Genomic DNA, 18,958 nt, shown 5'->3' with positions numbered 1-18,958 from the left:
AGTAGTAGTAATAATTATTATTACTACTATTACTACTACTACTACTACTACTAATAATAATAATACTGTAATAATAAAATACAAAATCCAGCATAGTGATCTTGTTTGCTGTGTTGTATTGATAATAATAATAATAATATTAAAAATAATAATAATAATAATACCGTGTTTCCCCGATAGTAAGACAGTGTCTTACTATCTTTTTACCCGCAAAAGCCCCACTAGGTCTTACTTTCGGGGTATGTCTTACATACCCCCCCCTGCCGTTTCCCGCCTCCACTAACCAAATTGACAGGGTGAAGTCGGGAAGACCCAGGGAGGCCGCCCAGCAGCTGATCTGCTCGGTTCCCTCCGCTTTGACGGCGCTGGTCCGCTCGCTCGTTCCCGCAACCGACCCGCTTCCCCGACACGCGTCTGGAGGGGAGGAGCCGCTCTGCGCAGTTGGGCAGCCCCACCTGCCTGCCGGAAAGGAGGCGGGCGAAGGAGGGCGCAGCTCCGGCCGCCCGCTCGGCTCGCTTCTACAACTTCGGACCAGCGCCGTCCTTCGCCTCGCATTTCCGGGTTGGCGAGCCTGGATTGTTTTTCCTGCGAGCGCTGGTCCCCGCTAAGCCTTCTGCGCCTGACTCTGCGAGGCGAGAGGGAAGAAGGAGAAGCGCTTCTCCTTCTTCCCTCTCGCCTCGCCGAGTGAGGCTTCGGACCAGCGCCGTCCTTCGCCTCGCATTTCCGGGTTGGCGAGCCTGGATTGTTTTTCCTGCGAGCGCTGGTCCCCGCTAAGCCGCAGAAGGCTTAGCGGGGACCAGCGCTCGCAGGAAAAACAATCCAGGCTCGCCAACCCGGAAATGCGAGGCGAAGGACGGCGCTGGTCCGAAGCCTCACTCGGCGAGGCGAGAGGGAAGAAGGAGAAGCGCTTCTCCTTCTTCCCTCTCGCCTCGCAGAGTCAGGCGCAGAAGGCTTAGCGGGGACCAGCGCTCGCAGGAAAAACAATCCAGGCTCGCCAACCCGGAAATGCGAGGCGAAGGACGGCGCTGGTCCGAAGTTGTAGAAGCGAGCGGGCGGGCGGAGCTGCGCCCTCCTTCGCCCGCCTCCTTTCCGGCAGGCAGGTGGGGCTGCCCAACTGCGCAGAGCGGCTCCTCCCCTCCAGACGCGTGTCGGGGAAACGGGTCGGTTGCGGGGACGAGCGAGCGGACCAGCGCCGTCAAAGCGGAGGGAACCGCCGCCAGGGCGCTGCGAACTGCTCCCTCGCTTTTAGTACCGTGTTTCCCCGAAAGTAAGACATATGTCTTACTTTCAGGGTATGGCTTATATAAGCCGACCCCCCTGAAACCCCCCATATGTCTTACAATCGGGGGGGTCTTACTATCGGGGAAACACGGTAATAATACTTTATTAGAAGCACAAAGATCCTTGAGTATCTTAGTGCATTTGTCTTGATATGGTTACCCACACATTCGTTTACCTCCCAGTTGAACTATTTTAATGCATTCTACATGGGGCTGCTTTACAGAACTGTCCAGAAGCTTCAATTAGTCCAGTTTGTAGCAGTGTGGGTAATTATGGATGTATCTTATTTTGCCCATGTAACACTGCTACTTTGTGAGCTGTTCTGACTCCTGATGGATTTCCAGATGGAATTCAAAGTTTATTTGAACTTTATTTATTTAAAATACTACCATATTACTTTACACAGGGCCCTGTATTATTTGAGGGAATCCTTCTTCAAGAACCTGCCCCACATGCTCCCATAATGCGCTCTACATGGGGCAACCCTTGAAGAGTGTTCAGAGACTTCAGCTGGTGCAGAATGCAGCAGCACATGCAATAATGGGTGTACCAAGGTACGCCTGTATTACTCTAACTTTACGCAAGCTGCATTGGTTGCCAGTCGGTCTTTGAACACAATTCAAGGTGTTGGTTATCACCTTTAAAGCCCTAAATGGCTCAGGGCCAGATTATTTGCCTCCCCCTTTCTCATACCTCACTGCGGCCAGTAAGGGCCCACAGACTTGGCCTTCTCCAGGTCCCATCCACCAAACAATGTCGGTTGGCGGGACCTTAGGGAAGAACCTTCTCTGTGGTGGCTTCAACTCTTTGGAACTAACTACCCCCAGAGATCTGCACTATCTCCACCCTACCATCTTCCAGAAAGCCGTTAAGATCTGGCTTTTCCCGCAGGCTTGGAATTAGGTTGATTGCAAGTATGCATGGTTTTTAATGTCATTACTGTTTCATTTTATTGTTGGTTTTTATTTTTAGATTTTAACTTTTTATTGTTGTATTTATTCCGACTATTAGCTGCTCAGAGTCTGTTTGGACTGAGTGGCATATAAATACAATAAATGAATAAGAAGGCGAAGTATAGTTGTCTTCTTTTAAATCTTGCCATCTTATGGAACTGATGAAATATGCCTTTTCTGTGGTTGTCACTGCTGCCTAGAGCAGTGATGGCAAACCTTTTTTCCCTCGGGTGCCAAAAGAGCATGCGTGCACACTATCGTGCATGCGCGAGTGCCCACACCCATAATTCAATGCCTAGGGAGGGTGAAAACATCTTTCACTGCCCCCCCCCCGAGGCCCTATGGAGGCCAAAAAACCCTTCTCTTCCTCCCTTTCGCCCTATTTCTCCCTCCCTCTTTCTTTCCCTCTCTCTAACTATCCCTCTTTCTTCCTCCCTTCCTTCCTCTCTTTTTTGCTCTCTCTCTCTCTCCCTCCTTCCCTCCCTCTTTCTCTCTTTTTCTCTCTTGCATTCTTTCTCTCTCTCTTTCTCTGTCTCTCTTGCTATCTCTCTTTTATTCTCTCTCTTTCTCCCTTGCTTTCTCTCTCTCCCTTGCTTTTTCTCTCTCTCTTTCTGTCTCTCTTGCTTTTCTTCTCTCTTTCTCTCTTTCTTTCTTTCTCTCTCTCTCCCTCTCTCTCTCTATTTCTTGCTTTCTTTCTCTCTCTTTCTCACACATACTCTTTCTCTTTCTCTCTCTCTTGCTTTCCTTCTCTCTTTCTCTTTCTCTCTTTTGCTTTCTTTCTCTCTCTTGCTTTCTTTCTCTTTCTCTCTCTCTCTCTTCCTCTCTCTTTCTCTATTTCTTGCTTGCTTTCTTTCTCCCTTGCTTTCTCTCTCTCTTGCTTTCTCTGTCTTTCTGTCTCTTGCTTTCCATCTCTCTTTCTCTTCCTCTCTTGCTTTCTTTTTCTCTCTCTCTCTTGCTTTCTTTCTCTTTCTTTTTCTCTCTCTCTCTTCCTCTCTCTTTCTTGCTTTCTCTCTCTCTCCCTTGCTTTCTTTCTCTCTTGATTTCTCTCTGGCTTTTCTTCTCTCTCTTTCTCTCTTGCTTTTTCTCTCTCCTCCTTTTTCTCTCTCTTTCTCGTGCACCATGCCGGCAACAGAGAGAGAAAGAGAGAGAGAGAACGGAGAGAGAGTGGAGGGCGGCTTGCCGATCCGCGGCCCCCTCGATCAGCGGCCCCGCATGGCCCCAGGGCAGACTCCGCTGTCGCCTTCGCCTCCGCCTAAGAGGCAGCACGCGCTTTTCAAACGCGGTGCTTTCCTGGGCAGCCGACTTTGCTGGCAAGAGAAGGGAGCGATTCAGGACTGCGTGGCTTTGCGCCACTTCAAAAATTTCTGTGTGGGGAGTTTCCTAATGGCTGTGAGGGCGCACGCCCATGCAGCTTAGAAGCCGTCACCGCCAGGGAAGCTCCAGCCAGGCCGGGCTCGCGGCACACCTGATCATGCCCCGCGGCACACTGGTTAGGAAACACTGCTCTAGGCATTAAGAGCCAGTTGAATAAATTTTCTCCATGTGATTGTTTTGTTGTGTGGTTAGCATTTTACATCCTATATACGTACATACATACATACATACATACATACATACATACATAAAACATACATACATACATATTTTTCCTGATAAGTGAAAAGGAAGGGAGCCTGTTATAGATCTATTTCAACCTTGTTATGGTTTCATCAGACAGACATACTCTTACTGGGATTTGAACTTGTAGCCTTCTGCATGCAAGGCAGGATATTAACCTCTAAGCCACAAGCTCGCCTCCGAATCAGCCTTTACCAGGGAAGAGCTATCTGCCCTGGAAATTGTTTGAGTGTGATGGCTTTATAAAATCTTGAAATCAAATCAGTCAATCAAGACATTCCTGGCACTGCCCATATATTCACTTATTAGGTGAATTAAAATAAAGTTTAATTCTCTGTGTTAATGACCCCTTTATGTTTGTTTCTAAATATGCATAAACTAAGTACAGTACATAGTTTACATTATTTAATTAAAAGTTTTATACAATTGACACTGGGCTCTAGGTTCTATATAAAAAGCATACACACTTATTTAAGAGCCTGTGCAGTCGCCCAGCCTCCCATTCCATCTTGTTCATGATGCCACAAGCATGAGCGAGGCGAGTGGGTAGAGTTGCCCCATGGTGCATTGGTTACCTCAGGCCCCCTGTAGCCAGGCCGTCCATGCCTTGACACTTGCCTTGCACCAGCAGCCATGTGCAGCAGGAGCTTATGTAGCTGCCAGCCCACTTCTGCTTGTTTGAGGCTGCAGTGCAGCAGCAGTTGTGTGGTGTGGTTGTGTTGCAGCTGCAAGGTGAGACAGGTGTCGGGCTGTGGATGGCCTGGTTGTGGGAGCCCTGAGGTAAACTGGTGCACATAATTCTGCTCGCCCCCCCAATGGCCACAAGCCAAGGCACCAGTGCATTGCTCGGCCTCCTACTCTGTTGCAGCCGTGAGCAAGCAGAAGTGGCTAGCAGCCATGCTGGGTCCTGCTGGATGGGATTGTCAGAGCTGCTGCTGTGAGGCGAGGCAAGTGTCGGGGCAGGGTGGGTTGGCTGCGTGGGCCCTATGGTAAGCCTGTGCAAAGTGTGTGAGGCAGCTCCACTCTCTGCCTTGTGGCAACAGCACTGGCACACCATATGCCTCCTACCCTGCCGTGGGCATCCTATACATTAAAAACAACACCAACAAGATAACACTGAAAATAAGCCCTAGTGCTTATTTTGGGGGCCAAAGGAAAAATATGGGTAGGAAGAGAGTTGCTATCCTAAATATTTCTTGAGTTTTAACTTCTTACTCTTAGATGTTAGTCAAAGACTTTTCTGTTCAAAGGCTATCTGCTGGACATAGTGGTTTCATACTTTATTTCCGAGATAAGATTTTTATTGTAATTTAATATTTACTCGCTGTCTCATCATGCAATTATATATTTGTGAATTCACACTGCAAAATGCCAAAAAATATACTTTTATTCTAATAATTTATTGTTTTATTTTTCTTATTCTTCTCTCGGCCTTGAAAGATTGAAGAGTAAGTTAAAATATTTGATAAATAAATATTATTTATTGATTCTACAAATTAAATATAAGTATCTTAAGTGTCTACATGTTGTTTACAGAAGATGAGCAAGATAGAATTATTTTTGATGATGGAGATTTTGATGAATTTATGCCAGGAATGGGAATTGTGTCAGAAGAGGTCACACTCCTCAAGGAAGAGATGAAATTGGAAAAGAAACAAATGCCGTAAGTAAATATTGTGAAACAGGTGCATATTTGTTGTCTTGTCAACACTAATGTTTTTCTAAAGCGGTATGTATGTATGTGTTTCTTTGTTTATTTATTTAAATTTATATTATCAAGATATTGTATTTTACAGACTATAAGACACACTCCACCCCCCCAAAAAATTGGTGCAAATGTCTGTGCGTCTTCTAGACAAAATAATGTTGTGTTTTTGGCCTCCCAAAGCGCCCGCCCCCCAAATGCGTCCTGTTTTTGTTGTGTAAAAGGTTTGGGAGGCCTGCCGAGTTCCTGGGGCTGGGGAAGGCAAAAACCCTAACGCATGGAAGCCAAAAACCTTTTTTCCCTTGTTTTACTCTTCAAAATCTAAGTGTGTCTTATTCTCCACTGCGTCTTATAGTAAAAAAATATGGGATATAGCTGACATACAAAGATGTTTTAATGTTATAAAAAGTTTCAAGGATGGGAGACCAAGTAGAAATCATATACAATGGTGGTTGGGTAAGGGAAGATGGCTACAAATAAATGCAATATGCAAGTATCTGAATGAAATGGAGAATAAAGAAGCACTATTTAGGGAGGAGATAGAGTTAGAGAAAATAATAAGAGAAAAAAGTGAGGGTATCAAGGCGCAAGCAAGTAATATATATATAAGATGTTAGTGAAGTCAGATGGGGATGTGATCCAAGGATTGATTAAATGGTGGCAAAATGAGATACAAGTAGAGGCTCAAGAGATGAAAAATATAGTAGAGAATATAAGGAAAATTAGGAACACAAGAGTTAGGGAAATGAGAAGGAAATATTACATAAGTGGTATTACACACCCGTTCAACTTGCATATTTCCAGCAGAATGTTAAAAATACTTGTTGGCATGGGTGTCAAGATAAAGGAGTGTTTATGCATATGCTTTGGGAATGCCCGGTAGTGCAGAACATTTGGAAAAAAGTGCAAGAGGATAATAATAGAATGTTAAACATACGATGGACAATTACAAATGAAATGGCAGTATTAGTTAAAAGCAATGTGATGGGTAAATTTAGAGAAATAAAACAAGCAGTGATAGAAAGCGCTCAGGCGGTAATAGTCTTAGGTTGGAAAGATGCAACAAAATGGACAATACAAAATTGGTACCGGCACATGGTGGATCCTATTCAATTTGAGATCATGGACAAGAGGATGAACTTGGATAATGAAACTGATTTGCGACAAATGTTGGGACGATGGGACAAAATAAGACAATATATGGTTAGTAGAATTCAAGACCAAACCACAAGGAATAAATTGGTATCACTTTATAATATGTAAATAGATATATTGCTCTTGAGTTAAAATGGTATATATAAGAAATGCCCCCATTTTGGTGGAGGGGTGTGAATCTTGTCTGGTGGTGGGCACTAGTCAGTAAGCACTTGTTGTATGTTGTGTGTATGTTTTATATTTTATATTTTAAAATCAATTTAAAAAATAAAAGAAAAAATTATAAAAAGTTTCTTCAGAATTTTTACAGTTGGAGAAAAAGGACTTACCGTATTTTTCGCTCCATAAGACGCAGTTTTTTTCCTCCCAAAGTAGGATGAAAAATCAGCCTCGTCTTATGGAGCGAAGATGCAGGCAGGGAGGGGGGGGGAGGCTGCGAATTCGGAAGCGCCATCCCGCCGGCTGGCTGGCTAGCTGCTGCCTGGCCCACCGTTCCCCGTAAGCTACGCCCGTGAGCAGGCGTGCACCCCCAAATACACCCAAGCGCCCTTTTCCACGGGCGCGTGCTCCCCATCCCCCTGCCAGCCCGCGGGGAGGTGGGCGGGGGCGGGGAGGTGTGGCAATAGGAGTAAAGGGAGCCGCGGCCGCCCTTGCCTCCCCACGGTGCCTCCGGCCAAATGCGCCCCTGGCTTCTCCACGCTGCCCTATTGCCCGCCCGATCCGCCTCCTCTGCCACCTCCTGCGTTGGGGCGCGATCTGCCTCCTCTCCTCCGCTGCCTCCTCCTGCCTTGGGGCGCAATCTGCCCCCTCTCCAACGTCGCTGCCTTCTGCCTTGGGGCGCGATTCGCCCCCTCTCCTCCTCCGCCGCCGCCTTCTGCCTTGGGGCGCGATTCGCCCCCTCTCCTCCTCCGCCGCCCCCTGCCTTGGGTGAGCAATCCGGGAGTCTGGGACAGGGTGGCTTTACGCCATGAAGAGAAAACGGCCGACTTTTCCCTTTTGCCGGAGCCGTTTCCTCTTCATGGCGCAAAGCCACACAGTCCCGGACTCCGGGATTGCTCGCCCAAGGCAGGAAGCGGCGGAGGAGGAGAGGGGGCGGATCGCGCCCCAAGGCAGAAGGCGGCGGCGGCGGAGGAGAGGGGGCGAATCGCGCCCCAAGGCAGAAGGCAGCCATCTGCCCAGACAGAAAGGAAACAAGAGAGAGAAAGTGAGAAGAAGAGAGAGAAAGAGGGGGAGAGAGAGAGAGAGAGGGGGAGAGAGAGAAAGAGAGGGAGAGGGAGAAAGAGAGTGGGAGAGGGGGGAGAGAGGGAGAGGGGGGAGAGATAGCAAGAGAGAGAGAAAGAGAGAGGGAAAGGGGGAGAGAGGGGGGAGAGAAAGAGAGAGGGAGGGAGAGAGAGGAGAGAAAGAAAGAGGAGAGAGAGAAAGGAAGAGAAAGAAAGAAAGAGGGATAGAAAGAGAGAGAGAGTGAGAGATGCTCAGTGAGCCTTTCTTTGAAGTTGCCTTTCTTTCTTTCCTTCTTTCTTTTTCTCTCTTGCTCTCTTGCTCTTTCATTCTTTTTTCTTTCTCTTGCTTTCTTTCTCTCCTTCCTTCCCTCATTCCATTTCTTTCATTCCCCCTCTCTATTTTTATTTCTCTTTCATTTTCTTTCTTTCTCTCTTTCTTGCTTTCTTTCTTGCTCTTTTTCTTTCTCTCTTTTACCTTCCCTTCCTCTATTTCTTCTTTTCTTTCTCCTTCCTACCTTCTTCCCTCCCTCCCTTCAGTCCTTCCTCTCTTACTCTCCCCTTTCATAAGTTTCCTTGCTTCCTTCCTCTGTTCCTGTCCCTTCCCCCTTTCTTTCTTTCTTTCCTTCCTTCCTTCCTTTCCTCCCTCCATTTCTTGCTTTCCTTTTCCTTCCTCCCTTCTTCCGTCCCTCACTCCCTTCTTTCACTCCTTCCTCTCTTCCTCTCCCCTTTTTGGCTCAAAATATTTTTTTTCTATTTTCCTCCTCTAAAATCTAGGTGCGTCTTATCAGCAGGTGCGTCTTATAGAGCGAAAAATACGGTATTTGAATAAGTAGTCATTTCAAATATATCATTTCTTGTTTCACATGGGCTCCAGATGTTCTTCCCTCCATGATAAATCCTGCTGGGATAGAATTGATGAACATGAAATTGACTTCGTATCTTCAGAAATCCAAGTGGATTCCAGTGAATTCCCACTTATAAAGGGGGAAGAAGGGCAAAAAAATTTCAGATTCTACTGGCTGGATGCTTATGAAGATCAATATAACCAACCAGGTAGGTTTATATTAAATATAATTCTACTTTGTGACCCCAAAACTTTCTCTAATGGGAGTAATTTAGTAATTAACTAAATTTGGTAGCTTTACAATATTCTGAGATGGAAACACATAAAAGCTATAGAGTAGCTTGAAATAGATATAGCATGACTTAAATACAAAGTTCCTCCAAAACCAAATAAAACTAGTGAAAAAGAGAACCTAGTTTGAATCTGCATGTATGATATACTCTAAGTGACTGTCATCTACGGTAATTCACCATAGCCTTCAGTTTTTAGAGTGCTTCAGGAAAACAGAAATTGAAGTGGAAAGAAATTTTAAGAAACCTATCATTTTTTCCATTGCAAATATGGAACTAAAAGCTTCCTGAATGTATAGTGTTTAAAAATAATTACATGTGAATTGTAAGAGCCAGGGAATTGCAAAAGGTTCAATTTTACTAGTTTTATTTCTTTTTTAAAAATCTAGATCTTTAGTGTCATTTAACCCTGTTCATTTCCACAAGGGATTCAGGAAGGGGGAGAGTAAAAGTTAATTACTAATGTTTCATTAAAAAAAGTAGAGCAAAAATCAATTAACATTCATTTATATCTCAAGTAAGAGTGTGTCTATTTATCTCTCTATCTCTATCACTATATCAACTACAGTATACAATTTTTTTTGTGACAGTAGGTAATAATCACTGAAGTTCTAAAGAAATTGATGACTAATATTAAAAGTAAAAAAAGTGGTCCTAAAACTCTTGTACAGTGTGATCTTTTATCTTAGTTTCAGTATAGTAGCTTCTGAATGATGTATAATAATTATGAAAAGACTTCTGTTCCTTGATTATGAAAAGAGACCCTATCATCATAACTTTTCAAGGATGAATAATAAAGATTGCACCTGGTTTCAATTAGTAATGTGGAGAGAGAAAAACTGCCATTACTTTTTGTTTTAAAAGAATCATGATCCTTATATAGTAGCAAATGAGATATTAACTAAATTTTGTGGAAGACATCCTATTGCAAAATGAATGAGAATTTCAAATGCATGTAACATTAACATGTCACGCTAAGCCATGATTTACTGATACTTGTATCAACTTCTGCAACTGCAAGCAAAGTTTTGTTTCTGCTCTCCATTCTTCTTTGCTTATATAGTTTTAAAAAGACTTAAATCAGCAATCAGTTACAACTGGGTGAATTAATCCATGTAATGGAGCCATACCTGGGGTATTTTATGAATCAGGTGCAATAAACCCATTAGCTGTCTGAGGCCTTCCAGGCATGGGAAGGGAGGAGGCCCTTGTGCTACTTGGCCTATCCAGCTGAGACATTCCAAGTATGGTGGGGCAGGGAGAAGGCCTCTTGGGAGTGCTGGAGGAAAGGGTAGAAGCCCATATGCTGCTGGACTTAGTAGGTTGAAGCCTTCTGGTGCATGGTCAGATTCTGTGTGCCAGTGGACATAACCACCAACACCTCCTGGTCCAGTTCACCCAGTTTTTCATCCCTCTCACAGTCGTAAGGAGAGACATATTGGGGAACTCTGAAGTTTGCTCACATGATTGAAGGTGGTGCAACAGTGAAAATTTTGAGCAGGGATCATAGGTCCCTTTGGTTTCATGATAACTTTGAATAGTCATAGAATAAATTATTGTAAGTCAAGCAATACCGGTAAAGAATGATTCATTCAGGATTGTTGTACGCTGGGTTCACAAGATCTAATACATATTTTAGATCTCTTTGACTTTTCCAAACAAAAAATTGTGAGGAATCTGAAAGATTGTACATGTTGCTAGTATTTTGACTACTTATAAAAGTTCTGCTCAAAGATTATCTATCTCTTTGTAGATTTTAGTTCATCATTCATACTATTGTACCAGACATTATTCTAACTAAACTAAATCAGCTAGCAGTACCTGAACACACTTGTAGGTAGATTGCAAGCTTCCTAACAGACAGGAAGCCCCCCCCCCCCCCAAAAAAAAAACCCCCTGTGTACTCTCACCACTTCTCTCTACATACCAATAACTACATCTCAAAATGATCCATTTGTTAAACTATTGAATTTTACAGATGATACAACGGTGATTGGTCTTTTGGTTTAATATTGTAAGAGATGATAGGATGGTCTAGTTAGGAAGAGCATCCTACCACCTGCGCACAGACTGCATACAGACTAGAGGTTGAACAACTAGCCTCGTATTGCAACAGGAACAATCTGGAACTGAACACACTCAGTGTGTTCCCATCCTACCACCTCTTACAATATTAGACAATACGGTATCAACAGTAAAGACTTTCAAATTTCAAGGTTCTCCAATGCACTGCTACGGAGAGTCCAACATGGGTAATATTTCAGCTTGATTGGCTAGGGACTGAGTTAGATTATAATAATTATAATTAGCTCCACCCTATCTTACCCCCAATAGCTCAGTCTTAAAAACTCAGTCGTAGTATAGGGACTTCGAGTTTTTTCTTCTCCACTAGTTACATAATACATGTAATAAATTAATGTTTTTCCTTTTCTTTCTTTCTCTCCTATTCGCAGGTTAAGGAATGGAAGACAGAAGAATTCAGGCCCCTGCCCTCCGAGGGCATAGCCTGCAACTTCTTTACCTCCTCAGGGCTCTGCCCAGAGGTTAAGGCCTTCCTCAGGCCGGGTCCCTGGCCTCTGCGGCCATACCCGCCCTGCCTAGGTTACCAAGAGGGGCCGGCAACGAGTGGTGAGGTCCCTGGCCTCCGTGGCCATACCTGCTTGCAACACCACAGGGGGGTTAAGCGCTACAGGGGTAACACCCCTCCAGCGTGTGCTTGTTTTTCGCGGTAGTGCTTACCGGTCATAAGGATCAATTTCGGAGGTCCCGGAATCAGCCACCCCTCGCGTCAGCGAGCTGGGAGAGGCGGCAGCGAGCAGGCGAAAAGGCAGCCGAAGAACAGTTGAGAGGCTGGCCTTTGAAGTCGCCACCGGCCGCCCGTCAGTACCGGATCGGCCTCGAAGCAAAGAGCAGGGCCCCCCATTAATGGCGACGTAGTGATCAGGCCGGCATTTTAGAGGCTGGGAAACTCTCCGATTGTTTTTGGGCGCCAAAATAGTTGCGCCCACCATTTTGAGAACCGGAAATATTGTGCCCGCCATTTTGAACACCAGAAAGTTGGGTACGCCCTGAGAATCTCCGACTCCATTACGAGTGAGGCATTCGAACCTCGTGGAGTTTCTTTCTGATCGGATATGAAGTTTTGAGAATTAACAGGCCATCCACGCACAGGGACCGCCTTACTGGACTTGTGAGTACAAGGAGTTATGGCTGATCCTGTGACAGAGGCCCATAACGCCATTGAGGCCACCAATGTGAGGGAAGAGACCCCCAAGGCAAAAGACAGGGGGCACTTCTCAAAGTCAAAGGCCAAAACTGCTTCTTCCTCCTCTACCTTAAAGGAAGCAGAGAAGAGAATTAAGGCACTGGAGGCACAGCTAGAGGCCGCTCAGCAGCAGGCCTCGCTGAATCTTCCTTCAGTTCATCAGCGTACGGCCCTCACACACCAGGCCCTGCCCTCCTGGTTCCCTACCAGCTCTCCAGGAGCCCACACGAGATCGTTGGCATCAGTTCACAGTGCTGACTTATCCTCTGACCGTCAGGCAACACCCTATCTGGTCGCTGAGATACCATCTAGGCCAGACTTTACAACGCCTGCATCCCAGCCATGGTTCCAACCCCAGGCCTTCCATGTGCCACAGCCTCCCTCCGCCACCTTTACACCGTCAGCAGCGGGCCTATGCTCTAATGAGGTTTGGCAATCCATGCCCCCAGCGCTGCAGGATATGCTAACCAATGCATACTCCCACGGGTTGGCGACAGGAACACAGGAGAGGCCCATACAGCCCAGATTGCCTAGGAGGGACCTCTGGTCGGCCCCGGCACCCCCAATGACACATGACTCTGTCTTGGAGGAAGGAGAAATGGACAGTGACCACGGCATTGAACTATCGGAGGCCGAAAACCCTCCTCCTGACCAGCCAGTGACCTCGTCGCTCTTCAAGCCGGCCTTGTTCGATGTTCTACTGAGAAAGGCCAAACAAATTACGGACATCGGCATCTCCTCCAAGTCAGCAGAGACGGCAGCAGGCCTCCAACCAGCGGCTCCTTTATTTTTGGAGCCCCAGAAGGAATCAAGCCACATTCCGTATTCCCAAATATTTATGGAGAACGTGAAGCGACCGTGGCAACATCCAGTGGCGGCACAAGAGCCTTCGGTTTTGGACCGCCGATTTTACACATTCGATCCAGAGATCGAGAGCTTGCTTCAGTTTCCAACCATAGATCAACCGGTGGCAAGTCTGGTCTCGAATGCTGTCGTACCGCCAGAGCTTGCCGACGGGTTGAAACCAGATGACAGGAGAGCAGAATCTCTGATTCGGAAGACACACCTGGTCATTGAGAGCGGCCTCGGCTGCATCATTCTTTAATAGAGCCTGCATACTCTGGCTCCAGGATATGCAAGCCAAGGTGGGACTGGAAGACGGCCATCTCTGGCAAGATCTAAGCAAGCTAATACTCGCATCAGAATTTTCAGCGGACACCACACTGAATGTGGCTAAGTTTGCTTCCAGGGCCATGGCTGCAACCCTCACTTCCAGATGACTCCTCTGGTTGCAAAGTTGGCAAGCAGACGCCAAGTCAAAGTGGAACCTAGCCTCCGCGTCCTTCCAAGGGAACCAGCTATTCGGAGAGTCACTTGATAAGGTCCTAATAGAGAACAAAGACCAAACGGAAGGTGCTGCCAAAGTCCACCAGACATGTTGACAGATGCCATAAACCTTTCTCACGCAGGCAGCCCTTTCGAGAGGACACTTCCTTGGTGAACCCCAAGGGGGATTCAACCAAGGAACCTTCAACAATAACAGAGGATACAACAACTGATCAAGACAATACCAGCAGTCCCAGAAGCCCTTCAAGCCAAACCAGAAGGGTTTCAGAGGACAGAAATGACTTGGTGGGAGATATCCCTATCGGGGGACGACTTCAGTACTTTTCCAGGACTTGGGATTCCATCACAAGCAATACGTGGGCGCTTACCACGGTATCTCAGGGGTTGAAAATCAACTTTCTCTGCACACACACCCAACGTTTCCTCCACTGTCCAGAGACTCGATGCCCTCAGAAGAGATCACTCCTACTTCAAGAGGTGAACCACCTACTAGACATAGTTGCCATAAAACCGGTTCCCACAGGACAAAAAGGGCTAGGGTACTACTCAATAGTGTTTGTTGTACCCAAAGCCTCAGGGGGATGCAGATTGATCCTCAACCTCAAACAGCTAAACCTCTATATGAGGTATTTGAGGTTCAAGATGCACTCCCTGCGCACCATCCTCTCTACAATAAGATGGAACGACTGGTTGACCTCCATCGACCTGAAGGAGGCATATCTTCATGTCCCGGTACATCCTGACCATGGGAAGTACCTCAGGTTTTGTCTCAATGATCAGCACTACCAGTACTGGGCGATGCCCTTTGGACTCTCGTCCACTCCGAGGACGTTCACCAAATTATTGGACATTCTAACAGCATCTCTCAGAGCCCATCCAATTCGTCTTATGGCGTATTTGGACGATATTGTCATCCTGTCAAAGGATCCCAAACGGGCGAGAGAAGACCTCAACATAACCATCCAGGTTCTGCAGCACCACGGGTTTACCATAAACCTACCCAAGAGTCATTTGACTCCAACAACATGCCTTCCTCACCTGGGCACGATAATAGACACTCGAGCAGGCGAGGTCTACTTGTCGGACGACCGCAAGCAGAAGGTCCATGGCATGGTAGATCTCCTCCATCGCCGGAAATGAGTATCCCTAGCCTTTCTATCCCAGGTACTAGGAACATTCGTTTCTTGTATCGATATTGTACCGTGGGCTCGCCTGCATAGCAGACCACTCCAGTGGTTCCTCTTGCCTTTCCAACGGCAGCGAACCAGCCACTCTACACGCCTGGTATCACCAGAAAGGTCAAGGCTTCACTTCTATGGAGGAAATCAAGGGCGCTGCTATGGGGTACCCCCTTCCTGAATCAGAAGGAGGTGGTCATCACCACGGATGCGAGCCTTACCAGTTGGGGGGCCCATGTCGAATCACAGGTAGCCCAGGGACTATGGTCATACAAGGACCTAGAGGAGATAAACATCAACCTCCTTGAGTTATGTGCTGTGTTCCTGGCACTACAAACCTTCCGATCACAGAGCCAGGGCAAACACGTCCTAATACTCACGGACAATGTGGCCATTCAATCCCACATCAACCACCAGGGTGGGACGAGATCAGACAGGTTGATGTGACAGGCAGAAGTTCTGATGTCTTGGGCAGAGAGGAACCTTCTCTCACTGCGAGCCGAATACATTTCCGGAGTGGACAATGTTCAAGCAGACTGGCTCAGCAGATCAACCTTACACCCAGCGGAATGGCGCCTGGGAGCGGATGCCTTTCAGGACATCGTAAACAGATTTGGTATGCCAATTGTGGATTTATTCGCGACTCCACAAAACACACAGCTGCCTCGCTTTTTCTCCCGCTTCCCTTCACCAGGAGCCGAGAGGACCAACGCCCTGAGAGCACAGTGGCCAACAGGACTTCTTTATGCCTTTCCACCGGTATCACTCCTCCCCAAGGTGATCGCCAAACTCATACAGGAGGGAGCCGAGGTCATCCTCATTGCACCCTATTGGCCTCGGCGACCATGGTTCGCAGATCTTATGGACTTAGCGCTATCACCACCCTTGCGCCTCCTGAGCCATTGAGTCTCCCTCAGCCAGGGGTCAGTGGTCCACACGGATCCTCAGTGGTGGAAACTTGCTGCGTGGCACTTGAGGGGGACCGAATGAGACAAGCTTCATTACCAGACAAGGTAATTTCAACCATACAAGCAGCTCGTAGACCATCAACTACGAGAATATATCAAGCCACCTGGGCGGCCTTTTGCCATTTCTGTGCAAGTATCTACAAGGACCCACAATCAGTGTCTGTTACAATTTTTGCAATCCGGACTAGACAAAGGTCTAGCTCCCAACACTGCGCAGGCAGGTGGTTGCCATCTCAACCATTCTGAAGATGGATAACTGGAGATCTTTGAACTATCATCCATAGGTTAGAGACTTTCTATTTTTTTTTTTATAATTTTTTTTATTAATTTTCATAAAAACAAACAAATACATACAAACAATAAACATAAAGTGGGGGTGTATTTCCCCCGCTTCTTATGAAAGTATACATTCAAATGTAGAAAAAGAATACATAATTTCGATGTAGATGTAGTATAACATAATTACCAAAAAATACCTTTAGTATAATCCTAATTACTATAATAAAATAATGTCAAACCATCAATCCAAACAATTAAGCTAATTTCAGCTATTATACATCAAAGATCTTAGTATGTTGCTTATACTTGTACATACACTACTATATCATAATCATCAAAAAATACTTTTGAACTAGTATTAATATTGTTATCACCTAGGTAAAAACAAACACAAAAAAAAACAACTAAAAATCAATCTATGTGTCTTATTTTTTCTTATCTATCCATTTATAAACATTGTTCCATGTTTCATAAAATTTAGTATCCTCTTGATCGTTTAATCTTCTTGTCATCATATCCATTTCAGCGCAATCTAATATTTTGGCTATAACCTCTTCTTCCTTGGGGATTTCCTCCCCTTTCCAATTTTGCGCATATATTATTCTAGCCGCGGTTAATATGTGTATAATTAAATAAAGAATTTCTTTCTTATAGGTCTGATTTGTAACACCTAGTAAGTAAAATTCCGGGGTATTATCTATATCTTGCTTTATTATTTCTTTTAATATTTTTTCAATCATCTTCCAATATGTTTTTGCTTTACCACATGTCCACCATTGATGATAATAAGTTCCTATATCCTTCTTACATTTCCAGCATATTGGGGATGTTTTGGGAAACATTTTTGCTATCCTGTTTGGTGGGAGATGCCATCTATAAAACATTTTAATTTGATTTTCTTTTAATGAAACTGATTTAGTCATTTTCCAATTATTAATCCACACTTTCTCCCATGTATCTATATCTATTTCCTTACCAATATTTCTACACCATCTTATCATAGTATCTTTTAAAGTCAACTCTATATTTTTATGAGCGATAAGTAATTTATATATTTTCCCTATCGTTTTTGTTGAATTAGTGGTTATTAAAGTAGTTAAAGGATTCTTGCTTTTATTAAAAATGTAAAGAGTTTTATCCTTCTGATATCTCGATCGGATCTGGGCGTAGTGCCACCAGTCTATTATTATCCCTTCTTCTTGTAATTCAATTCTAGATTTAAGCTTCATCTGATCATTTAATAATTCTTTATATCTATGAGTTATTTTCTTGTCCTTTATAGACTTTGGATGTGTTATTGCTTCTAAAGGAGCTAGCCATTCTGGGATACTTAAAAAATGATTTTTCTTTATGTCTTTCCATACTTCTAGTAAGTATTTCCTTAATGTATGCCTTTTAAAATATGAATGGTTTTTGTCCTTATCATACCATAAAAATGCATGCTATCCAAGCATTAAATCGTGTCCTTCTAGGTTAAGTGTTCTTTTGTTATCTAAGATTATCCAATCTCTGAGCCATGTTAATGCGGCGGCCTGATAGTATAATTTCCAATTTGGAAGGCCAAATCCTCCTCTTTCTTTAATATCTTCTAAGCAATTCATTTTTATCCTTGCTTTTTTTCCTTTCCATATAAATTTTTTAACTAGGTTTGTTAAAGTTTTTAAAAAAATTCCCCCTGGGTTTATTGGTATTACCTGAAAAAGGAATAAAACCTTGGGTAAAATATTCATCTTAATTGTTGCAATTCTTCCTAAAAAAGATATTTTCAAATTATTCCACATTGCTAAATCTTTTTTAATTTCTGCTAGTAATTTTATATAATTATCATTTTTTAATGTTATTGTTTTCGCTGTTAAATTTATTCCTAAGTATTTTACTTTTTTTACAGTCTTTATTCCAGAAATACTTTCTAATTTAGTTTCTTGTGTTTTATTCATATTTTTGGTCAAGAAATGTGTTTTGCTTTTATTTATCTTTAAGCCTGCTACGTTTCCGTATTGTTCAATGGTTTGTAGTAAAGTAGGAACTGTTGTTGTCGGTTCTTCAATTATGAACATTAGATCATCTGCAAAGGCCTGGAGTTTATAGGTTTCATTTCCTACGGTTAAACCTTTTATTTTAGGGTCCGCTCTTATTTTAATTAATAAAGTTTCGAGAGTCATAATAAATAACAATGGTGATATAGGACATCCTTGGCGAACTCCCTTGTTTATATCAAGTGTTGGTAATTGACTGTTATTCAATATTATATTCGTTGTTTGCTTTGAATATATGGTATCTATTAGGTTAACAAATTTTGGGCCAAATCTCATTTTATTTAATTGCATTTTTATAAATATCCAATTAACGTTGTCGAAGGCCTTTTGAGCATCTAGAAACATTAAAGATGCCATCTTGTCTGAGTGTTGTTCATAGTACTCTAATATATTTATTACAGTTCTAAGATTATTTTTAATTTGTCTCCCTGGAAGAAACCCGTTTTGGTCTTGGTGTATTATTCCGTTTATAACTCTTTTGAGTCTCTCTGCATAAATGGCAATAAAAATCTTATAGTCTACATTTAATAATGATATAGGCCTATAGTTTTTAATTTTTTCTGGTTCTGTACCCTGTTTATGTATTAAAGTTGTCAGTGATTCTGACCAAGATTTGGGGATTTTTCCCTCAAGTCTGCATGAATTAAAGGTTTCTAACATGTGATTTCTTATTGTTTCATTGTCTATCTTGTACCATTCTGCAGGTATGGCATCTGGGCCTGTGGCCTTATTACTTTTCTGTTTTTTAATTGTTGTTAGAAGTTCCTCCATTGTTATTGGTCCATCCATGGTGGCCTGTTGGTCTTCTGTTATTTGTGGT

At 44.0% G+C, this 18,958-nt stretch overlaps 1 protein-coding gene across 3 annotated transcripts in view; it reads left to right on the top strand.

Moving 5' to 3' along the window:
• Positions 1-18,958, top strand: part of POLA1 (DNA polymerase alpha 1, catalytic subunit) — an 801,468-nt gene that overhangs the window by 72,063 nt on the left and 710,447 nt on the right. For 2 of the 3 annotated variants that reach the window (XM_070750672.1, XM_070750674.1), the window contains exons 9-10: positions 5,388-5,514; positions 8,806-8,984. In XM_070750672.1, coding sequence (XP_070606773.1) covers positions 5,388-5,514; positions 8,806-8,984 — 306 coding nt within the window. The remainder of the gene's footprint in view (positions 1-5,387; positions 5,515-8,805; positions 8,985-18,958) is intronic. The other variant, XM_070750673.1, reaches the window with a different exon arrangement.

This window comes from Erythrolamprus reginae, chromosome 4 (genome assembly GCF_031021105.1).
Source record: "Erythrolamprus reginae isolate rEryReg1 chromosome 4, rEryReg1.hap1, whole genome shotgun sequence".
NCBI classification, from domain to species: domain Eukaryota; kingdom Metazoa; phylum Chordata; class Lepidosauria; order Squamata; family Dipsadidae; genus Erythrolamprus; species Erythrolamprus reginae.
Note: the sequence above shows the minus strand (reverse complement) of the source record. Positions and strands in the feature narration are given on the sequence as shown.